The 24,910-nt window shown below is 45.9% G+C and overlaps 1 protein-coding gene across 1 annotated transcript; it reads left to right on the forward strand.

Annotated features, from left to right (window-relative positions):
- The first annotated feature begins 1,323 nt into the window (after window positions 1–1,323).
- COLCA2 (colorectal cancer associated 2) lies at window positions 1,324–10,806 on the forward strand. Its single transcript, XM_023762983.1, has 6 exons — window positions 1,324–1,330; window positions 1,977–2,477; window positions 3,247–3,341; window positions 7,321–7,384; window positions 8,667–8,893; window positions 10,202–10,806. Exons 1-6 carry the CDS (start codon window positions 1,324–1,326, stop codon window positions 10,574–10,576), a joined length of 1,269 nt encoding a protein of 422 aa, XP_023618751.1. The 3' UTR covers window positions 10,577–10,806.
- The last annotated feature ends 14,104 nt before the right edge of the window (window positions 10,807–24,910 follow it).

Genomic DNA, 24,910 nt, shown 5'->3' on the forward strand with positions numbered 1-24,910 from the left:
CTCATGCCCTTTGGGGCTCAATGCCACTTTGGCATTTCAGAGAACTCGGGGGACACAGCCGAGACCCAGGCCCCTCGCCTGGCCTGGCCTCACGGGACTCCCACCCTGCTTCTGTCTTCCAGTGCCTCCCCTCCCCTCAGGGGCTAGGAGAGGGCTGGGCCTGGCACTCTCTCCCTCCCTGAACCACGGCTGCCTTCAAGCTTCCCAGTCACACGGAAGAGGCACCGGAAGTGCTTGGAGAAGATGACCCAACACAGTCCCAGGTCATTTGTGAGGGGCTCGGGCCTGGACCACCTCCTTCCCACCTCTCACCCCAAAGTGTGAAGCTTGAGTACATCATGTCCTTTCAGCTAAAATGAGCAGGAGCCAAGCGTATTGTCATTCCTAAAATTAGCTCCTGCAGCAAACCGGCAGGGATGCTCCAGAGGGAGGAAAACGGGGAGAAGAGGGGACTTCACCCTGAAGAAACCACCAGCCTCAGAAAATCTCCAGGCTGCCAGGCCATGGGCAGCCCAGCATGTTAGGGGAAGCAAAGGGTCTTAACGGGCAGGCATTCTGGGCCGAAACCCCAGTGTTTGGGGCCCAGACAAAAGGGCAGGGAAGCCTGCACATGGCCAGGTGGGGTCAAAAGGAGCAGAGCGAAGGCCTCTGCTGGATCTCTGGCCTGCAAGCTGGGCCCAGAGTGACACCTTGCTATGCCACACCTACTGGCTGTCATGTCCATTCCCCGAAATGTAAGATTTCCCCCTTAAAATAGAGATTTTGGATGTGGGGATCCGTCTGGCCGGCCAGTCTGGTTCAGGTGCACATAAAGGACAGCCTAAGTCACCCAGGGTTCCTGGAGCTGCCTTTGAGGCAGAAATACAGAGCATCTTCGAGCACTCCTGCTCTGTCTGGGAGAAGGTGGGCAAAATGCTCAAAATAGAGTAAAAGCAAGGGTCAGGACCCAAAAGGGTCTCATTCCCTGTTTCTCTGGACTCTCTGCTGGGTGCCTGTGTACAGGATTTCTGCAGAAGATAGTCCATTTTGTTAAGCCTTTGAATATTCAAATTGAAACTACCGCGCAATCATTGATTGTCAAATCATGGGTTTCTAGAGGTTTTAAATACTTGGCATGAAGGGGAAAAAACTCAAACCTATACCCGAAGGTATAAAACATTAATTCTGTTTGTCTTCTGCTCCAGGAACCTGGATGCAGCTAGATGCTTTGTGAAACTTTAAAAATGTTGCATCTCTGCTTCTCTCCTTGCACAGGAGTCCTCCCAGGCGCTGAGTCCCTGCAGCTGCTGCCTCCAGCCACAGACCCAGCTCCTGCTGACCAGCATGTCGGGTAACTCAGCTGCTTCTCCGGGGTAGGATCACGCGGGCCAGGGGCATTTTGGTCTGGGTGTATTTCCACCGCTTTTCCTGCACAGAACAGAGAGGCACAAAGTCAGAGCATACAAGGGTGTGCCGGGGATCCGGAGAGGGCACGGGCCACACTGTGGCCGCTCCCACTCGGCGCCTGCTCCCCAGAGCAGAGGCCCAGACGCCCAGTTAGCTGCTGCGGACGTCTGCGTACCCCGATCCCGGCCCCCCACCCGCCCTTCCATTTTGCCACAGTTGTGACCCGGTGACTTCGCGGCCCGGATTCTGCGCGCCCAAAAGCGGCGGCGGGGGGAGCTAGAGGCTCACGGTGAGCCCGGGACGCGAGCAGGGGCGTGCGGGGCGTGCGGGGCGCACAGGGCTCAACTGCGGCGGCCCCAGGGCGACCCCGAGCCGCGCCCGCAGCCCGCGGAGCCGCAAACGCGGCGAGGAAATCGCTGGAGAGACCGGACGCAGGGAGGACGCGGCCCCCACGTCCTGCGGGCGGGGCGCCGGATTCCCTGGGTCCGGGCGACAAAGAGCGCACCCTCCTTTCCTGGGGAGAACCCCTAGCTCCCTGGACCCGACCTGGGGGCTCCCTGCCGACCCGTTGTGGTCTTCGCAACGACCAGGCGAGGCGCTGGCGGCCTGGCACTGTCGCCAGGCGCCCGGGCTGGCCGCGCGGCCGCCGAGAGCGCGGGCTCGGTCCCTCCCCGGCGACTCCCGGGCGCTCACTCCAAAGCGGAGGTCGGAGTCGGAGTCGCGCCGGGCTCCGGCGGTCACTGCCGACCGGGAACGGTCGCCCAGCCCGGCCTGCCCGGCCCGGCGCGACCTGACAGCCCTGCCCGACCTACTCACTGCGGCTCCGCCGGGCCGGGGCGGCGGCGGCGGCTGCCCGCTCCCGGCGCGCTGGGCTCCCTCCGGCCGACCCGCCGGCGCGCGCGGCTGGCCCCGGCCGCCCGGGGGCTGTCCGCCGGGCCCGCCGCTCCGGGGCGGCCCCTTCCGATCGCGGCCTCCCAGCCGAGTGCGCGATCCCTGGGGTCTCCGCACCGCTTTCCCGGAACTCGCGCTGCGCGGGCTCGGCTCCGAGCCTCCGCGCGCGGCGGAGAAATGCCGCCCCAGAAAGGGAAGGGGTGGGGGGAGCCGGGAGGATGGGGAGCGCAGGAGCGGGACTTGAGGAGGGAGGAGAAGATGGAGAGCGGGGAAGGCGGAGGAAGGGGGCGAGGGAGGGGAGGCAGAAGAAAATGATCGGTGGAAGGGAGGGACGGAGTTCCCAGCGCCTGAGCCCTCTACTGGGGTCAGACTGGCAGGTCTCTCGCCGGCCCAAGGACAAGGCTCGCCCAACCTCACAGCCGGCCCCGCTGGCTTCCAGACCAAGGGCAGGTAGAGGTCGGAGCCTCCCCAGAAGCCACACCTGGCTTGGTGGAGAAGGAAGGGACTCCGATTGCACACCACTGGGTGTATCCGAGTGGGGTGGGCTAGGTCGGCCGCCACAGGTCACAGAGCATCCCTGCACCAGCGCCAGGTCCCTTTCTGGTCCATAATACCCTCTCCCAGGCCAGCGGGCTGGGCCCAGGTATCCCCAATTTAGCCAAGATGGTGAGCTCCCCTGGCCTGGTCTCCACATCCCCGCACAGAAAATCCTGTGTGCTATTGGTCTAGGCATAGGACCCAACCTGAGGTGGGCGGCCGAACAGATTTCCATATGTTCCTGCCTCTCTTCCTTCACCCCTTCAAGTTTGACAATTAGAGTTTCTTTCCCACTTGTCTTGTAGCATTCTCTATGTGTTCTCCAACCCTAAAAACCTGGCCTCAGATGCCACGGTCTATAAAGAGGACCTCCAGACCCCAGCCTGACACCCAACTCCACACTTGACCACTGACTCGGTTGTCTTTCCCCAGAAAAACCAAAAGTGTATCAAGGTGTCCGTGTGAAGATCACGGTGAAGGAGCTGCTGCAGCAGAGAAGGGCTCACCAGGCAGCCTCGGGGGGAACCGTAAGCATAAACCCTTCACTTACTCCCGACTCTTCTTAGACCTCATTCAACCTGCATCTGGGAAGGTGTAGAGGCCACCCCAGGCCCCAGGCACCATCCCCAGACCTGCCTTCCTCAGCTGGTCTCATAAATTTGGTGCCCGGCTTCATCCTAGTTCACCACAGGAAGCCACAAAGAGCAGCTGTGGTCTGTAGAGGGGCTCAGGATTTGGGGAGCCCATCCCTCACGGACCCTAATTGAGTAGGAAGGGCTTGCTGATCCTGTGTAGGGAGAGGAGTAGCCAGCAGGTAAGTAGGTTGTTACTCTGGTAGGAAGACAGTGGATGTGCCCTCCCAAATGCAAAGAACATCTCCCCCAGAAGAGTAGGAAGCCCTTCAAGGATAGAATCCCTGTGGAACAGACCCCCTCCCTCCCCATTCTTCTGGAACCCAGCCTCTGAGCTCATTTATCTTTAATCAATAGTCCCTAAAGGTTTCCAACAGAAAGGGGCCATGTCTCCTCAGGGGAGACAGCTTGGAATGTAGAACCACCTCATTAAGACGTAATTATCGCGAGATGAATCTGGACACTCAAGAGTCCCCTGCCCCGTATATACATTCTAATCAGATAGTCCTGCCAGGAGCTCTCAGGGCAGTGGCAAAACCAAAGAAAGTAGGTCGGGTTATCCTCCAAGAAAGGGAACTTCGTCACTGAGCGCCTGTGATTGTACAATTGTTTGTGGGTTGGTTTAGATGTGTGTGTAGGACCTGGCAGCTGGGACCCATATTGCCAGGATCGGCATTGCTGCTGTCTCCAGCTGATTGGCATCTGCCCCACAACAGGTGTTGTGCCTGGTACTCTCGGTGTGCCACGCACAACTTCATGAAATGGGCCTTTGTGGGAAGAGGCAAATGATGGAGGGGTGGTGAGCACAGATTCTAGAGCCAGTGGACTGGGTTCAGATCTCAGCGCCTCTGTGGTGTGTATCCCTGAGCAAGTTATTCCGCCTCTCTTGCCTCGGTTTTCTCATCTTTAAACTGGAGGTACTAAGATTTTGTGAGGTTAAATGGGTTATTGCATATAAAGCACTTAGAGGAGAGCTTTTCATGGAGTAAGTGCTCAGTTAATGTTAGCTCTCATTATTATTTGTGAAAAGCAACTACAGTAAAATTACAACCAAGGCTTGAAAGCCAGCTTTCCAGTAATGTTGATCCCTTTGCTCAGAGTTTAGAGGTTCAGGTGTGAGCTTGCTGTGATATGGCACGTGGAGCACACATTTTAAATTTGCTGGCGAAGTTAGTACCTACATGCAAAATTTCAGCTAGCACAATAAAACCTCCTTCTGCTTGTACAGCGCTTTCCAGTGGTTCTTTTAAAGCATTGTTTGCACCCGCATCTCATTTAGTTCTTACAATAACCAGGGGAGGTAAGTAGATCAGGGATTTGAATGCCTCTATTACAGCTGAAGTTCAAAGTCTTGCAGTCACTGATGACAGAGCTAAAAATAGAACCAAGGTCTTCTTATTCTTAAACACACACACACACACACACACACACACACACACACCACTTCTCACCTATTAGTTCCCTAAATTCATCTTTATGCAGATCCAGCTGTGCTGAGCAGGAGTCTGGTAACCTCAACCACCAACCCCTTCAATTCAGAAATAATTATAAAATTAATAAAACTGGGATCAAGGGAGCTGGGAAATGCTTCTGGAGGGAAAAAAATCATCAAGACATTCATAACAAAATGTAATCTTTCATTACAGAGCTTTAGTGCATGGTAGAATTCTGCTTCAGCTACACCTGGAGAAGTCCATGGCGATTTTATTGCTGTTGGCCTCTTGCAGGCTGGTTTGGCCACTGTTCCCCTGTTAGCTAGCTGCAGGAAGGAAGGCAAGGGTTAAGCATTTCACTTGTGTATCTAACCAGGATCTGTTCCCTGGAGATGTTTGACTTATCTAAGTTTTTCTCAATCCCCCTCCCCCCACCCCCCCCACCCCAATAAATAATAAAGCAGTACTTCCAAACTAGTGCCTTGCAGAGGTTGCTTGCATAGTACATCAGCCCATGCCCTCGTAGGCAGGCGTAGCACCACACAGATGATTTAATTACGAGAGCCAGACGTACAATCCCTCCGTGGGAGCCATCAGAAGGATCTGGGATTCCAGGAAAGCTGTGAAGGTATGCTCAGGAGGCAAGCAGGGCGGATACCAGGGGATAATGAGTGCCTGCTTCTAGGTGTAGACTTCTGGCTTCACAGAGATGATCTCCAAGTTGTTCAGTGGTTAAAGGATAGCTCTAGGGAGCTTTAAGCCAAGGAGAGAGTTAATTTTATAAAATATACAAAGCAGGAAGAAATGTATCTTTAGTTGTCATAGAATCAGTAGTATCCACAATTTGAAATTTCAAGAAGGCAATTGTGAATGGAAGTTATAGACTGAGATAAATATCAGGGTCTCAAACAGTGCCAGGAGAAATGCGCGCGTGCAGTATTTGTAAATTTGACTTTTAAAAAAACTGATTTCGGCCAGGCCAGATCAATTTGCAAACAGCCCAGGGAGCATGAGCGCAAGCGCGAACACACACACACACACACACACACACACACACACACACACACTTCTTTTACCTTTAGGATAAAGGGGAACTTGAGCTAGTACTTATCGAAATATATAATTTACCCCTTTTTAACCATTAATTTCTTAACAGCCTTGATGTGTTTTTTAAATTGTAGATTGTGGATTTTTGCGCTGTTTGAAATCTAAGAGAAGGGTGCCTTTCTTTGTACTCTTGGAGGAAAGTAGAAAGTGAACCCATGACTAGAAAGATAATATCAAGTAGGATATTGTAAACATACCTGAGGGAGATAAGGTGGGGAGGCAGACAAACAGACCATGGGGCAAGTCGGGGGGCAGGAATGGGGTTAATGAGAGCCCTACAATGAAGCAGTTTTTAAACCCACTCCTTTCAAGTCCTTTAGCTCAAGCTGCAGCCAAATATTTGCATGAAAAGCTGGTGAAGGATTCCAGCTTCCTGGTTCATGACATTACAGCATGGATCACTTTCAAAATTAACACCACCTCCTGTTTCAGCCGTGGCTGGCGGCGCTCTCCCAGTGGCTCTGTGTGTGGGAGTGAGCACACCCTGGAACCCGAGAGAGAGGTGCGGTGAATCACAGAGCAACGCTGGTCCCTTTAAACGTTAAAGCCAGCACCTGAAACCTAAAGAAATAATAATAACAAATCCTAAATTACTCGGTTGGTAAAATTATCAATTCAACTAGAAGATACAGGCTGCTTTACTTTCAATGATTAAAAGGGACAATCTCATAAACTTCAAGTATTTATAATAGTGAAAAAAAGCAACTTTTATAAAAATGAGTAAAAAACATACAGAGTTGAAATATTTCCTGACCATTAATTAGAATCTAGATGGAATCCAACTCAATGACTACAGCTTTAAGAAAAGAAAATATTTTTATATAATTTTTAGTATTTCATAGCTGGTAAGATCATGCGAATATTTTGCACTATCCAGGTTTAACAAAGTTAGGAGTTGTGTCCTTTGAGGAAATCCCTAAGTAGCCAGATATTATATAAAAGTTTTGAAGGAAATGATTGACTAAATCATAAAAAGTTGGGATTAAATTAATTTCATATTGAATGATTTAATTGAAAGGCTCTTTACTGGGTTTTCTTGAATTGTTACATTTCTTGTATATCAAAATCATATAAATTAAATTTTTATCAAAATGAATAAATAGCCTTTACATTTTAAGTGGGAGAATCTGATATTAGAAAAAATCCCCAAGCAAACCTAAACATTAAAACTAAAAAATACATATCAGATCGATTGTCTTGTAACTTTTTTTAGAAGAAAGAATCTAGCTTACCTTAGAGCAGAAGGCAACACAGTTCACATCAAAATGTCTTAGCTTTCCCCGTGTAGAGCTCTCATTTCTCTTTGCTTGATGGTTGTATTCTTGCTTTGGCAGCTGTCCGGAGGGAACAGTGTCCACCTTTCAGATCCAGTCACACCACCGTCTGCAGGTCAGTACAGCAGCATTACAGTTCCCTCCAACACTCTTTCAAAAGTGCATCTCGAAAGTCTTTCAATGCTTGATTCAGGGGTTAAGATAGGCACCACCATTTAATTGCAATCCAACCAATCAGAAGGTGAAAAAGGCACAGTGACTCCAGATGGAAGCCCCGCAAGCAAACAAGTGCAAATGTTTTCTTCTTTCTGAACTGGCTCTTCTTTCCTATCTACTCTGTCCTGAGTCTGTTCTTCTCATTCATTCTAGTTCCCCATCTCCACGTAACTAAACTAGATGAAAAGATCAGAATTGTTTTTAGAAACTTGTCTTTTGTCTCCTGCCGTTAGATGGACTACAGAACACTCTGAGGTCCTCTAGCCGACAGGGGCTTCCCTCCCCTTCTGTCTTCCCAGAAAGCAGTTCAAACAGCTTAAAGTTTTCTCAGCCCAATACCAATAAGTCTACTACATAAACACTCCTACCTGCGCCACTCAACAGCTAAGAGTTTAATGAGTTCATAGACAAGGAAACCTGCTTATGGTAGCTCACCACTGAATTTGCCACTTTCACTTAACCTCAAAGGAACCTTAAGACTTCAAAGAATCCCATTGATGGACATACTCTAAACCTCTCTTCTTTGAGCGTTTTTTAGATTAATAACCACAAATCAGGCCTATTAATCCTAAAATGAAAAAGGAGTCACGGTTTCAAAAATATTCTTGTTTGGTATTTAACAACTTATTTTAATTCCATTATCAGGTTAACACTAAGAAAATATTTTTGCTTTGTGTAACTTAGAGCAAGTAATACTAATTTGTCCTGTATGTTCTGGTTTCTATTTTAAAACTTGCTTGGTATTTACATCACTCCTCGGAATTTAAGTAACTTAGTAAGTGTGAAAAGTGTAGGAATGTATTAACCCTAAATCAAGAGAATTATTTCCCACAACACCAGCAGTTTTCCTAACAACTCTGGCTGCTTCAGAGACGAGTGCTTGACATGAACTGCAGGTAGGGGCTGAATGTGGATGCTTTCATGGTCAGGTTGGATCCCCATCCTTTTATTTTAGCCCTAGCCACATTCACAGCCAGTGTTCATATTATTAACCAGATGCATTCCAATGAAACTTGAATTAGCTAAGGCAACTAAAAAATCCAAATTGCCTGACCTTTTACCTTTCTGGAACTTCATAAGCCCCCTTTCCCCTTAGGCATAGCAGATATTCAGAATGTAGCATAGAACTTCATTCAAATGCGTAACTGCAAATTTTAAACAGAAAAGAATCTTTTTCCTTTCTCTTCTAGTGTATTTTGAACCTGAACCAGTTTCTTCCACACCTAATTACTTTCAACCCCGAGAATTTCCCAGTTGTGTTTCTTGTGAAGAAAACCCAAGCTACCTCGACCAGATCTTGGATTCCTACCTTCAGACAGAGACACACCTGGACCCTTTGCTCGATTCCACGCAAAGTGCTCCACACTACTTCCCGGACAGCTTCCAGGCCGCCCCCTTCTGCTTCAACCAGAGCCTGGTAATTAGCGCACTTCTTAACAAAACCTGTTTATTGCTTATGATATAGGTTATAATGCGTTATGAGAATGTTTGCATTGTCTCCTGAGAAAGCATACAAACACTGTCAACAAGGAAATCATCCAGGAAGCAAGCAAAGAACCATTCACAATTCATTGGAAATAGAAATAACCACACATTTTCTAAGCTACTGTGGGGCAATATACATGCGATGTTTTTAAACTTTAAAATTAAGACATCTCCTAATTGGAAATCATTGATTTAAAAAACGGCCCTTGAATTCAGGGGTTCTTGAAAATGGAATCAAGGCCACATCTACGCAGTACCAAACTGTCATTTTGATAAGTGCGTTTTGTTTTAATTTTGACATTGAATTGACTCTATTAACTGGTTCTTTTGGTCTGGTTTAGGCACAAGAGCCATTTGAGTTTGAGATGGTTAGGAAAAATGAAGCTCTAATACTTGAAAAATGTGGATGGTCCATTCCGGATGAACCGCAAACATTTAAAAATAGGTTATTTAAAATGCGTAAAGTTTGCTTTAGTAGGATACCAGTTGTTTTAGAAGTTGTGTAGACACTCAGATTTTTTTTTAAACCGTAAAAGTACATGTTTTGATGGAAATCATTTTTTATTTCAGTTTGTCAAATGTCTGTGTAGGTATCAGACTAAATTTCAAGGGAATGGGAAATGAACTCCACAGAATACGCATACAGGGCCCCCAGTCACCCAGTTCCTGCCCAGCTTCCAAGTTTGGCTTCCTCAGTAACAACTGTAGACCTGCTTAAGAGAAAAGTACCTTGCTCATCAAGGGACAAAACTTTAGTGAATACAAGAGTAGTTGCACGTCTTGGAGTCTCCCAGACACTGGATCATTGAAGGTCCCAGTTCTACCTGAGTGTGTTCACAGCCAAGGGTGTGGAGAACCGTCCATGGTGCCACCTGCAGCTTACATTGTGCCCAGAGCTTATATTGTGGCCCACAGCAGGGGCTGGTGAGCAGGTGACTTGAAGCACAATGGGATTATGTGGTTTAAGGACAAAGCATCCTCTAAAGTATGGTTACAACAAAGGAAGCCAGTGAAGCAAGGCAATTTATTGTTGGGAAAGAAGTAGGTAAATACAGAATGTGGTGTCATGAAATCACGCAATCAGCAAATAAAATTACTTCTGCAGACTTGGGTTGGGTTGGGTGTTTTTGTTTCTTTACCCCTAATGTTCTTACTCGGAGTTATTAAATCCACTCTTTTCAGTCCTTTTAATCCTGTCTAAGTTCTCAAGCTCTTTGTTCCTTGGTTTTTATTTCCCCAGGCCCCAGGGTCATCTTCAGATTCCTCCACTCTCTCTGGCTCCTTAGACTTCAGTTACTCGCCGGCTCATCTACCTTCGTATACTCCGGAGAATTACAATCCTACCCCTTCTCTGGACACCAGTAACTGTGGCTATCCCTCAGAAGACTACTCCTACCCTCACTTGCCCTCCCACGCCCAATACGACTGCTTCTTCCCAGCCCCGACCTCAGGCTGCTACTGTGTGTCCTGCGAGGCAGAACACTTGGCCACCCTCGGAGCATCCGAGTACTTTCCCTGTCCGGGCACGGACTGTGTGAACCTGGATCCCTCAGCAGCAGCAGGCAGTGATTTCTACCTGCGGGAAACAAACTGTGATGTCTGCTACAGCTCATAGAGTTTCATTAACCTGGAGCATGGCATGCATACGTCTGTCTTTCTGCTGCGCCAAATGAGAACTTGAAATAGGCAACCTGTTAACAAAACATCACAGGTGCAGGTTACAGGTCACCATTTTGCATTTTCTGGCGCTGACTTAGGCATTGAGATGAAGTCCTCAGACCTGGTCATGGCACTACCCCTACTCTGTACGCTTCCAGTGAAGTTTTGTAGGGAACATTTAATGGTTTTACTTTTCTGTATAATGAACAAATTCTAATTTTTTTTTACTAATAAATAATTTTGTATTATTAAATGTTGGCTTATTTTTTTAAATATTTGAATAATAGTTTCCATTGGTTTGAATAATATCATTTACTTCTGGAAATCACTAATTATTCTTCAGTAGTCTAATCTTACTCGTGAATTTAAAATGATTTTAATGTGGTGAGGTGCGTTGGTTTCACCCATGGGGACGAGGAATAGACACAGCTGTGATGGTGGAAAAGTGAAAATCCCCCTCCCCTTTAATTGAGGGCATATGTACATCTTGGAGCAACATCAGAGAAAGACATTTATGAATCATTCGCTTTTTTGTATGTGACATTAGGCGATGAAATATTAATATGACCAAAAAGCACATCTTCCCTACAGCAATGTTAACCTGAAGATAATCCTTTTTATTTCCAAAGTATTGTTTTGTAAACTTTCTGGGCAAATATTTTTTTAAATAAATTATTTTTTAAAAAATATATTTTTGTTGATTTCAGAGAGGAAGGGAGAGGGAGCAAGAGATGGAAACATCAATGACGAGAGAGAATCATTGATTGGCTGCCTCTTGCACGCCCCCTACTGGGGATCGAATCCTCAACCCTGGCATGTGCCCTTGACCGAATCAAACCCAGGACCCTTTAGACTGCAGGCTGATGCTCTATCCACTGAGCCAAACCAGCTAGGGCCTGGGCAAATATTTGATCTTCTTTCTCCTGAGGGCTGCCGTGCAGTTGATGAATCACAAAGTTTAGAATTCATTGTTCCCTTATACAGTGGGGCCTTGACTTACAAGTTTAATTCGTTCCGAGCTTGTTAAGGAGCTCGTTAAGGAGCTCATTAACTCAAATTACTCTATCAACTCAATGCAAAAAATCGGCAGAGAGACAGTTGGTATCTCAAAAAACTCGTTAGGACACTCGTAAGTCAAGGCCCCACTGTATTTCTGAATTTCTGCTTCAGGTCCTTAAATACGTATCACTCATCTTTACAGATTGACTTGTAGGCTTGGCCATGTTGTTTACAACTGAATTTCAGAATTCACTTCCTCTGAATAATCTATTTGAACAAGCCCAACCGTCTTTCAAGGTGAAGAGAGTTACTTAACCTGCCTATGCTAGACCCCATTGTCAAATCCTGTTGGCGCTGGATTAAATTCTCCCTGCATTGAAGTCTGGGAAGTGTTTTCCGTGTCCTCAGGTTTAGCACAGTGACAGCAATGCTGCTACCACTGGCACAGGCCACAGCTGCCATTTCCTGAGCCCTTCTTGTGGGCCAGAATTGCATAAGGGTTTTCTCACATATCTCATTTAATCTTCACAGCATTGGTAGCAAAATGAGGCTCAGAGAGGTTAAGTCACCTGCCTAAGGTCACCCAGCCAATAAGCACCTAAACTGGGGTCTGAAGGACATTAAAGACATGCCTCACCCTGGCTGGTGTGTCTCAGTGGTCAGAGCATCGGCCCATGCACTGAAGGATCAATGGTTCGATTCCTGGTCAAGAGCACATACCTGGTTGGGGCGTGCTGGAGGCAGCACATCAATGTCTTTTTCTCACACTGATATTTCTTTCTCTCTCTCTCTCTCTCTCTCTCTCTCTCTCTCTCTCTCTTTCTCTCGCCCTCCCTCTCTCCTTCCACTGTCTCTGAAAAGCAATGGAAAAAAAATATCCTCAGGTGAGTATTAATAAAACAAACAAACAAACATGCTTCTTACTCACTCTCTGGTGATGGTAAAAAAGTTTGCTCCACCATTTGTGAAAGACTGTTCAGGAACCTGTGGAATCATCCCCCATTAAACCCCAACTTCCTCACACAGAGAAGTGCACCCCATCACAACTAGTCAAAGCTCCCCAGAAGGGCGGGCCTGTCCACAGGATCCAAAGATGCCTGTGCAAGAGCTTTCCGAGGCCCCCACTTTGGGGACTCAGGGGAAGGAGCTGACCAACTGCCACCTCTGTGGGCCTCTGTGTATTAGAGGCAGATTTGCTTTCAAAATGACACTCTCTGATGGCCCTCTCCCTCGAGACGCCACGAAGGCTTGGCCAAACCGCGCAAGTTGCAACCTGCCTCATGGGGTAAATGTGCCAGGGAAACAGAACAATTACTGCCTTTCTGAGATGCCAACAAAACTAAATATTTAATGGCTTCAAACTGAATTGAAACTGGCCTGTTGTCAACAAATATCTGTTCACACAGACCAAGCCCCCTACACACCCACACCCTGCCGCAAGGGACAAAAAGCAGAGAACCAAAAGATGTGCAGTAGTTCGCACCAAAAAAAATCCCTTTCTTGGATATCATTCTTTTTCTTTTTGATTCCCCACTTGTATCCTCTGCCTTCTAAGTCAGTTAACCTTGCAGCTCTAACGGAGAGCATGTCTACCTCCCTGTTTCATGTTTTTTTCTTCACGTCTCTGACTGTTTGCCTAAATCCGATGTGAGAAAAGATTCACAAAGGAATGTGAGACAAGGACTAATATAGCTACTGTGAATCAACACTAATTACCTCTCCACCTTAAATTGCTCTTTAAGATCTTTCTTAAATTTGGACTAGCAGGTCACCTGGCACACAATCAAGTGTATGACGCTGCCTGCCCCGTCTCCTAATCAGCACAGCTCACACAGAACACCCCGGGACCCAGATGGCGGCAGGTAAAACATCTGCCTGCAGCCCTGGGACAGTCCAGAATGCCTCTCATCAACATATTTCCGGGAAGTTGTATAAAACACAGATGCCTGTGCCTCAGAGTAAGAAAGCATGATTTAGTAAGTCTGTGTTGGGGCCCAGGCATCTGCATTTTTAAATGTACCTGTGTTGATTCTGATACACATGGTCCTCTGTCTACACCTGAAAAACACTGAAATAATCAATGTCTGAATTGTTTATGTGTAGGACCTAGCCGCACAATGATAGGTTACATGGACTAAGCTCTTTCTATGGGCCAGTGCGATGGGCCTTATCTCAATTAATGCTTAAACACCCACAGGAAAGAGATACTACTTTTTATCTCCTTATTTTTATTGATAACGAAACTGAAATTTAGAGAGATAAAATAACTTGCCCAAGGTCACACAACCTATAAATCAGGGTAAGAATTCTCCAATGCAGATTGTCTGATGCTACAGTCTGAACTTCCAATAGCCTCGGTAAAGTTCCCATTCATTATACTTGAAGGAATTTGATCTTTTGACTTAGAAAGGCACATGTATATCTGTAGCCAGTTACTCATACCAAGGATGCGTTTAATAAGATTATTATGGAAGTTCAAATGATTTTATTATTCAAAGCCACTAGAGATTGATAAAACAAAATATTAATTGTTTACCATAGGCAAGATTGATAAAGTGCCTTCAAAATGCAGTCAGAAGCTTAAAAGGGGATGTAATTTTTACTTGTTCTGTTTCTTTGTATTGAATTCATTTAGGTTACATTGGTTAATAAAACTCGATTGGTTTCAGGTGAGGGGATGTAATTTTTACAATTTAAGACAGAATTTCAGTTAGGATGCGTATGTAGTGAATTTCAAATACTTAAGATATTTAAATTAGGGGTCAACCCTTCAAGCCTGAGAGAGATAAGGTGGCACAAAGCCGAAGATAGTGAACATTTGGAAACAATTACCTCCAGCAATGGCCCAGAATAGTGGCATCTTGGCACCTGGCCTCAGCCTGCAGGTGGACACAGGGAACAAGGTATAGATAAGCACAACTGAAATGGTGGAGCTGAAGGAGGGAGGGTGAGGAGGAGGTGGAGGTGGGGTGCTACCTTTGATTTAAAAAAAACTGTTTTAAAAATCATATTTAGTCAAGAAAGATGAAAGCTAAAAAGAATCAGAATCAAAGCTAATGAAATTATGAATGTGAATAATATAAGTTAAAATAAACATGACTTACCATCATTTCTCTGTGTGTGTGTATGAGAGAGAGAGAGAGAGAGAGAGAGAGAGAGAGAGAGAGAGAGAGAGAGTCAATGTTCCTGATAAAATATCAATTCAAAGACCTGATGATTATTGGAATTAAGGAAAGATTTAGTGTTAGATAGTGCAGAGGAAACAAGACTTGAATTCTAAAGACCTCTAATATAAAGCTAAATGTGTTAGAGTGTGTTAATAAATGTTTGGGCAACACAAAGAAAGGAGAGATTAATATCAGCTTGGGTTGAATGGGGACATGTCGTGATACACAAGGAATCACAGAAGGGTGACATAAAAATAGAGGGTGTTAACAATGTCTAGTGCATAGAAGGTGCTCAGAATAAATTTGTATTTCATTTATAATTCCAAAAGTATGAAGGTCTTAAAAACAGAGAAATCCTTCATTTGCTTTCTACATACACACACACACACACACACACACAAATGTATTCCTGAGCTCCAGTAACTATCTTTCTCAAACTGTTCCATGACTTCCATATTGGGAATAAGCCCAGCAGGTAAAAAGTTCTTGGATCTGTTGGCAGTGAAACGGCACCAGATTGTCACCCATGATTGGATCTCGATTCAGCAGCCTCGGGGCTTGAGTTCTGGCTAAGAAAGAATTCAGAACCAAGACTCAAACTATAAGAGAAGGTTTATTTAGAAAGTCACCAGGAATGACTTTCTAAAGGTTTATTTAGAGGTAGAAGAAGTGATCCATAGAAGAAATGGACTCAGGAAACAAGTTAGAGAGGCAAAAGAAGGGCCCTTGGAGCTGAGGAGAAAGAGGCCAGGAAAATGCCTTGGGGGAAGGGGGTGGGGAAGCCAAAAGCCAAAAGCCACCATACTATCATTTCTAAAACCTCAAACCCTACCTAATAACCCCCAATACACGCCCAGGCAGGACTTCCCAGGAATGTAAATTAACCGCCCTTCCTCTTAAAGATAAAGGAATGAAGATGTCCTGCCTAGAAAACAGATTGTGATGGGGCCTAGATTTTAGTGTGACCAGAGTGGAGCCATTCAGGGCTAGGTGGCTGTGTGCTTTCACAGGCAGGGTAATTGGCATCATTGCATATGCTCCAATAGGCCTCTGGGCAAAAGGTAGGCCTGGAGGATGGACAAGTCTGAGAGGACACAGCTCTGCATAATAGTGAAGTGTCAAACTCAGTGAGGGCAGGAATGTGTCCACTTAGAAAACAGTTTCTCTCCCTTAATATGGATAGAGAACAGGTGGTTGGTCTTTGGCAAATGTGGATATGTGTGTGTGTGTGTGTGTGTGTGTGTGTGAGAGAGAGAGAGAGAGAGAGAGAGATCGATCCTTTGCCACCTGGATAATCAGGAGGGAAAAGGAGATATCAGCCTTTTAACTTGTCAGGAGTGGACCTGGAGTGCCCGAAATGCAAAGTCACCCCCTCCCCCCATTACTCAATTCTTGGTTGCATATGCCAGATTTTGAGAAGAGCTCTGCTGTGCATTAGTCAAGTCCTAGAATTGCCTTAATGGGAGGAAGGGGTGGATTCTAGGGAAAGACCAATTTGGGGGTAGGTGACACTTTTCCTAAGGGGGTGGGGGGGTAGGGTATGAATCATGGTTGTGCTAAGAAGGAAGCATTCTCTGAAAGGAGGGCTCCTAAGGGGACAGAGACTCTAGACGAAGAATTGGGGAACATCCTTAAGTGGGATCCCTGTGAGAGGGTTAACTTTGGGGTGTTTTTCTTTCTAACTGTGATCACAGCCCCATTCAGCACCACGTTTGAATTTCTCCCCTCCCACACTGTAACTCCTGTTGGTTGACTGCCACTGCTCAGGAAGTCTGGCTCCCATAGAACTTAGGGTATAAGTATAGAGAATAAAGTGAAGGGACTCTTTGTTTTTGTTTTTTTAATCCTGACCCAGGGATATGTTTTTATTTTAGAGAGAGAGAGAAAGGGAGAGGGAGAGAGCCAGAGAGAGAAACATTAATATGAGAGAAACATCGGCTGGTTACCTCCTATGTACACCTAACCAGGGATCATACCCAAAACCTGGTGTATGGGATGATGCTCCAACCTACACATGCCAGGGCTAAGGTGAAGGGACTTTAACAGGACACGTGTCCTGCCTAATTCTACCCTCAGTGGGGCGACCTGTGCGGAACTGGTAGCATTTATTTCAGGGTTAGTGGTCCAGGGCAAACAGGAAGTGGTCTGCAGCCATTAGGTGGAGACGAGACTCCTGGAGAAGGATATCGATTGAGAAGCAGCAGCTTCAAGGTGTAGCTAGAGCAGCGTTTCTCAACCTGTGGGTCGTGACCCCTTTGGGGGTCTAACAACCCTTTCACAAGGGTCGCCTAAGACCATCGGAAAACACATATATAATTACATATTGTTTTTGTGATTAATCACTATGCTTTAATTATGTTCAATTTGTAACAATGAAAATACATCCTGCATATCAGATATTTACATTACGATTCATCACAGTAGCAAAATTACAGTTATGAAGTAGCAACGAAAATAATTTTATGGTTGGGGGTCACCACAACATGAGGAACTGTATTAAAGGGTGGGGGCATTAGGAAGGTTGAGAACCACTGAGCTAGAGGATCACAACGCTTGGAAATGAAAGAGGCCAGAAGTCGGGTCACTTTAGGACAAGTAAAATAAAGTTTTTAAACAGAGGGTAATAAACTTAAAAAACATATTCCCCCGACAAGTTGAACATTTAAATAGTTTTGAGAGGGATTGAGATTAATTTGACTGATAATATTAAAGGGCTGGAAAGGGACCCAGAGTTCATCTAGTTCACTAGTTCTCAAAGCTGGCTGCACACGACAACCACCTGAGGAGAGTTTTGAAAACATTGACGTCCAAGCCCCACACCGACGAATAACAATCTCTGGAGTGGGAGTTGGGCATCAGAATGCCTGTTAACTCTTTCTTGTGAAATTACAGGAAGTTTCAACATGAATACATACAGTCATATGTGCCCTTCCCCCAGCTTCCCTCAAGGGCGACTGGCTGCTTGAATAACTGGAGTACACTATCAAAACCAGAAGTTCACATTGGTACAACGCTGTTACCTAGACTACCGGTATTCCGTTGTCACCACGTTTTACAGACATCCATGTAAGTGTTACCGGTGTGTGAAAGAAGCTTTGGTATTTTTTTTAAATATATTTTATTGATTTTTTACAGAGAGGAAGGGAGAGGGACAGAGAGTTAGAAACATCGATGAGAGAGAAACATCGATCAGCTGCCTCCTGCACACCCCCCACTGGGGATGTGCCTGCAACCCAGGTACATGCCCTTGACCGGAATCGAACCTGGGACCTTTCAGTCCGCAGGCCGACGCTCTATCCACTGAGCCAAACCGGTTTCGGCAGTATTTCTTTTTATAATTCCCTGAAGACCCTAATGTTCGCATCTCACAGATGAGAACTACTGGTTCTATTCAACCAACCTGCATTCCTCAGGCGAGGAAAGTGAGTTCAGAGTGGCAAAGGGCTTGCCGGGGAGACCACCATGCTTCCGCAGGAAGGCAGGGAAGTCCTTAGGCCAGGGCTCTGAACTGGGCATCAAGCTGTCACCGGCCAGCATGGGCTAGTGACAAAGTCTGAGGGTTGGAGCAAGAGTTAGAAGGGTCACATGCCTAATGTTTGAGGTTGTCTTAAGGGACAAACACAACACATAACTTTGGTATCCCTCCCGACATCATAGGTTATTTAAAAATACATTTTTTTAAAGATTCATAAAAAGATGGGTCCTGGTCAGTAATAAATATCCTCCCGCCATGTTCATTATTATTGTCAGAGAATTCTGGGCCTGAAGCGAGCATAAGTCTGGTATCACATGGACATCCTCGTATTCTTCTTTTTTTTTTTTTTAATCCTCACCCAAGGATATTTTTCTATTGATTTTTAGAGAGTGGAAAAGAGAGGGAAAGACAGAGAGAAATATTGATGTGAGAGAAACACATTGATTGGTTGCCTCTTACATGCACCCCAACCAGGTCCCAGGCTGGGGAGAAGTAACCGAGGTAAGTGCCCTTGATCGGAATCTAACCCAGGACCTTTCAGTCCGCAGGCCGGCGCTCTATCCACTGAGCCAAGCCGGCGAGGGCCATCCTCGTGTTCTTGGTCTTTCTCCCTGTGTGGCTCCTTTTGCTTCAGTTTCAGTGGCTGGAACACATAGTCAGACCTGTTACCATGACCTCCTGCCATGCTCTCCTGTCTCCACTTGAGGCATTGAGGTAGGCCAGGGGGAGCGGGTGGCGGGGGGGGGGAGCTCACTACTCTCTGTGGGGCTCCGTGTATTCATTTTATGGGGTTTTACCCCAAGTAAGGAAGCCACAGAAATGGCTCTTCCTTCTGCAGTAGCCTGGGTCTTCACGGTGACCCTCAAACAGCAAAAAATGGCCCCTGTGTGGGTGCTGTGGTTCCAGTCTGATTCCTTCTTAGCCTGAGCACCTCACCTGTCTCAGTCAATCTTTTCACACACCACCCTTTACCTGAACCAGAAAAACACAGCCAGGGCATCCAGCTGCGCTTTCCCTGGACTCTGGCCCCAAGAAAGCTGCGGTGGATTCAGGCTGTCAGAGAGAGCTCCTGATCTGATGCCCGGGACCTGCCTGCCCTCCCTCCTGGGACCTCCCTCCTGGGACCTGCCTGCCCTCCCTCCTGGGACCTGCCTGTCAGCCCACCAGCCGCAGCCAATTCTGATTGAGTTTGAGGAGCCAAACTGCTTCTGAGCAGCGCGTTTCTCTGCCATGGGCTTAGTAAGCAGCACCAGAGGGGGACGCTGAAGAATCTCCCTGCACCTCTTTCAAATTTCTCTCTTAAGAGTTTTAAGCACTCACTCAGGGCCAAGCTTTGTGAATAAGAAAATGAAAAGGCTGAGGTTTTCTCTCTGTCCCCAACATTTCCCAGTGGGTAAAGGAGGGGTCAAAGCTACCATGGACTCGAAGGCCCTTTCCTAAATTTTGTTTCCTCTCCTGTGAGAATAGCTGGAGGACCCCTGCTGGGTGGCCTCTGCCCTGCTCCGGCCCAGCACCCCTCCCAGGCTGGGAGCAAGACCTCAATGGTTAGCTGGTGGAGCCCATCTGTGGAGGACAAAACAGCCTTCTGACCTGGTTAGTCATGCAGAGCCTGAGCCTCGGTGTTCCCTCCCACTCGCTTGAGAAAGGTGCACTCACTTCTATACTTCTTCTTCCTGCAGCAAAAAGAGGGGAATCCAGCCTCCCAGACATTGACTCCATCGTTTCCGCACAAAACGGTACAGCCCAGACTTATGTGCTCTGGAGCCAGACAGTCCCGGGTTTGGTTCCTGGTTCCACCACTTATTTTGGTATTGGACAAGTGCCTTAACCTCTCTGGGCTACAAGTTAGTGACAAAAGTGCACAAATCAATGGCGTAAAACCTACTCATTCTTCAAAATTGGTTTTGTCCTGGGAACAATTATAGAATGCTATTTTACTTATTATTGATCAAAAGGAGCTTATACCAGGAGTCATCTCAGGAAGTCAGGCTACATCACATGGTCCATCTGTCCAAGACCTTCCCAAACTCTCTAAGGCATTGGGACAAGAAGCTGCCCTGTCTTAGAGAGAATGGGGGTGTGGAAGCATCATCGATGGCACGTCCAAGAAGAGTCATTTTCATTCCCTTGGAAAAGATTTCCCTGCCTATCTGGTTTTCATGCTGTCTCTGCACGTTAGGAAAAATCATGTTTTGTTGGCTTCAGCTGGCAACCCCTGTGATGCAGCTCCCCATGTATACTGTGTCTGCTAGACCACCTGCCTGCCCCTGTCTCATTTGGTCTTGTTATTCCATTTTATAGATGTGAAAACCAAAACTCAAAGCGATTGAGTCAAAAGTCCAAGCCAATACATTGTGTATGTTACATACCACTGAGTTGGCTCTAACTCCTGGGGGCCCTATGAATGAGTGATGCCCACCATGTCCTGTCCTCAACAGCCCTGCTCAGCACCTGTAGAGTCATGCCTATGGCTCTTTTTATGGAGCCAAACCCATCTTCTATTTGGTCTTCCCTTTCCTTGCTGTCTTCTATTTTTCCAGCATTATTGTCTTTTCCAAAGAAACCTGCCTTGGTGTCCCCAAAATAAGACCACTTCAGTTTTGTCATTTTTGCTTGCAGGGATATTTCAGGCTTATTTGCTCTCAGACCCACTTGTTCTTCTTTCTGGGAGCCCAGGGTATTCGTAGAGCTCCCCCCCCCCAACACCGTATTTTGACTCAACTTTGAATTAATCAACTTTCAATGAATCAGATGAAACCAATATATTAGAGGATCATAATTTAAACCTGAATTTGCCTAATCCAGTGGTCGGCAAACTCATTAGTCAACAGAGCCAAATATCAACAGTACAACGATTGAAATTTCTTTTGAGAGCCAAATTTTTTAAACTTAAACTATATAGGTAGGTACATTGTTATTAACTTAATTAGGGTACTCCTAAGCTGGCCTTTGCTAAAAACGTCCTCAATCTGATCACTGAAGTCGACCCCTTCCAACTCTCCCATCCACACTCGTCTTGTATACTTGTTTCGTCTATCTTCTTTCGTTCATCCTCTCTCTATGTCCAAACCATTTCAACATACCTGTCTCAACCCTCGACACTACATCTTCTTTCACCCCACAAGGTTCCCTAAAATTAACTTAATAAACTTTACTTAAAGTTTTAAGTCTTAGTTAAACTATAGTTATGTTGAATAAAACTTGATATCATACTTAATAACAATATTATTTATTGATAAAATTAAATTCCTTACAATTTACCTTACAATATCCATAAAATTAAATAATGACAATGACTGACAAACACTAATGTGAACAATGGCCTTGCATCTCCTTGGAAAGTTTGGGTAAGTCAGGTTTGTATGTTGTTGTTTTTAATTTTAGGCAAGATTCCAGGTTCTTATCAATAAGTCGACTTCTCAATTTACTCTTGATAAGGTTCATGCTTGAAAATGATTGTTCGCATACATATGTAGACCCGAATAAGGAAAGAACAGCAAACGCTAGTTTTTTCAGTTGATTATATGAGTCAGGAATACTATTCCAGGTGTTAAAAATCAATATACCTTCCTTCTCCAGGTCTTTCAAAGCAGACCACTTGTGCTGTGAACTAAGTTCACATTTGTTTTTCTCCAATATTTCTATATCAGCACAAAGACATTCAAATTTCGAGCTCCACAGTTGTTTGTTTTTTAAATCCATCAATTGCATTTCAAAATTGCCAATGTCAATATAAAAGGGAGAAAAATTTAATTCTGTTACAGTAGCATTGAGAGGTTTTTTTAACAAAGGCTAACGTCGCTTTGCTGTTTCTGAATTCCTGAAACCTGTTGAGAAAAGCTTCCCTCATATTTAAAAGTGTTGTTTTGAAATAGCAAATGTCAATATCAGAATTATTTTCTTGGCGATGTTTCAACAGGCTTGGAAAGTGAATCAAAGTTTCTCTTTCAAAATCTTGAGCAAAAAGAGATAATTTGTTTTCGAATGAAATAACTTCTTCTAACATCGAAAAAACTGTGTTTCCTTTCCCCTGTAGTTTACGATTAAGCTGATTTAGATGAGACGTAACGTCTACCATGAAATAAAATTTTTGGATCCACTAATCACTCGTTAGTTCTGGATAGTGAACACCCTTCTCAAGGAGAAATACTTTAATTTCTGTTAATAAGGAAGTGAAACGTTTCAAAACGTTTCCTCTTGATAACCAACGTACCTTGTTATGCAGCAGAAGATGTGTGTACTCACTCTCCATTTCAACTAAAAATTCTTTAAATTGGCGATGATTAAGAGCTTTAGCTATAATAGAGTTGATAAACTTAATCAACAATTCCATAACTTTGCAAATTTCTTCTGGAAATGTCTACACACAAAGCGCTTTTTGATGAATGATACAATGGTAAGTAAGTATCTCGTGATTAATTTTTTCTTTCAAAATAGCAACAAACCCGTTTCTTACGCTGGTCATACTTTTCGACTGGTCTGTTGAAATTGAGACAATTTTATCGAGTGGAATATGATGTTTTTCAATGCACTCAATTACAACATTTGCTATATCCTCTCCAAGTGTTTGACCTTTGAGTGGCAATAATCCTAAAAGTTCTTCTTTAAGACCTGTAGATGAAATAAATCGTACAAAAAGTGAAACTTGCGCTGTATCATTTATGTCACAAGACTCGTCAACTGCTATTGATAAAGCTGAAACCAATATAAGGTCTTCAACTTGCTGGTTGGTTATATTCGAAGACATTTTGACTGTTCTATCTTTCACTGTTTTAGCAGACAATGGTAACTCTAATTTTTTTTAGAATATCTGCTTTGTTCTTAAAATCCCGAAATAGCTCTTCAGATGCATTTATAAAACAACTTTTTATGTTATCGCCGTCTGTATATGGTTTTTCTCTCTTAGCAATCTCTTGACTAACCACAAAACTTGCAATATTAACATTGTTGGAAGATTGCATCCAGTAATTAAATACAGAACTTGATTTTTCTTGACTCTTCTGAAGTTCCTCAACTGCTTTCTTCCTTGCATCACTGACAGGATATTTAGTACTAAATGACACGTGTTTAGTTGTAAAGTGTCTCTCCAAATTTGATTTCTTGTCATGCACCAATTTTTCCTGACAAATAAGACAGGTTGGAAGACCATTTAAGTTTTGAATAAATGAGAAAGTCTCTGTCAATTCAACTTTAAATTCACGGTTTCGTCTTCCATTTTTCTTTGCTTCTTCTTTGTAGCGATGTCAAACAGGGCACCTAAAAAAATGTTTCATCGTATCTAATAAAAGAGAAACATGGTAATTAGCCATAACTTCGCTACCCTTCCCATTGGCTAATCAGGGCGATATGCAAATTAACTGCCAACCAAGATGGCGGCCGACAGCCAGGCAACTGACACGAACAGGAGACTTGCTTGCTCCAGTGACGGAGAAAGGCAACGTTCCCCGCCTGCCGCTGCTGGGCTCTGAGCTGCTCTCTAATAAACATTGTTGCAAATATAGAAGCTAAACAAAACCTCAGAAACCTGCTTTCAGTCAGCCGGGATATCAGAGCTGGAGTCGAAACAAAGTTTCAAATACAGAAGGTAAACAAAGCCCAGAAACCTGCTTTCAGCAGCCGAGGTCTCACAGCTAAAGCTGGCTCTCAGCTCCAGTGACAGCCATAGAAGGTAAATAAATCCCAGAATAAAAAAAAAAGGAAAAAAGGAGAGGTTGGGAGCTTCAGTCACCTGCCAGCCTGAAAACGGCCCCTCAGCCCCTCACTCAGACTGGCCAGGCACCCCAGTGGGGACCCCCACCCTGAAGGGGGTGTGACTAGCTGCAAACAGCCATCATCCCCTCATCCAGGCTGGCCAGGCACCCTAGTGGGGACCCCCACCCTGAAGGGGGTGTGACCAGCTGCAAACAGCCATCATCCCCTCACCCAGGCTGGCCAGGCACCTAAGCGAGACCCCCACCCTGATCCAGGACACCCTTCAGGGCAAACCAGCCGGCCCCCACCCGTGCACCAGGCCTCTATCCTATATAGTAAAAGGGTAATATGCCCCCCAGCACCGGGATCAGTGGAGCCGCGAGGCCTCCTGGCCCCTGGAGCAGCGTGACAGGGGGCAGCGCCCAAACCCCCTGATCACCCTGTGGCTCTGTGTGTGACAGGGGGCGGGGCCACAACCTCCCTATCCGCCCTGCTCTGTTTGTGAAAGGGGAAGGCGCCCCAACCCCCTGATCGGCCCTGCTCTGTGTGTGACAGGGTGCGGCGCCCCAACCCCCCCATGGGCCCTGCTCTGTGTGTGACAGGGTGGAGCCGCAACCTCCCCATCGGCCCTGCCCTGAGTGTGACAGGGGAGAGTGCCCCAACCCCCTGATCGGCCCTGCTCTGTGGGTGACAGGGGTGGCTCCCCAACCTCCCCATCGACCCTGCCTTGAGTGTAACAGGGGGCGGCGCCCCAACCCCCCAATCGGCCCTACCCTGAGCGTGACTGAGGGTGGCATCACAACCCCCTGATCGGCCCTGCTCTGTGGGTGACAGGGTACAGAGCCCCAACCCCCCTGATGGGCCCTGCTCTGTGCGTGACAGGGGGGCAGCGCCCAACCCCCCTGTTCGGCTGGCTCCTGTATGTGAAAGGGGGGGAACCACAACCCCCCTGATCCGC

This window comes from Myotis lucifugus, unplaced genomic scaffold (assembly GCF_000147115.1).
Source record: "Myotis lucifugus unplaced genomic scaffold, Myoluc2.0 scaffold_270, whole genome shotgun sequence".
In the NCBI taxonomy this organism is placed as follows: Eukaryota; Metazoa; Chordata; class Mammalia; order Chiroptera; family Vespertilionidae; genus Myotis; species Myotis lucifugus.

Bases quoted from the DNA above. Each gene is read 5' to 3' on its own strand.
- COLCA2 (XM_023762983.1), top strand. The intron at 2,478-3,246 runs GTGGGGGGAGCC...GTCTTTCCCCAG, and splicing joins CCGCCCCAGAAAGGGAAGGG to AAAAACCAAAAGTGTATCAA. The intron at 8,894-10,201 runs GTAATTAGCGCA...TTATTTCCCCAG, and splicing joins TCTGCTTCAACCAGAGCCTG to GCCCCAGGGTCATCTTCAGA.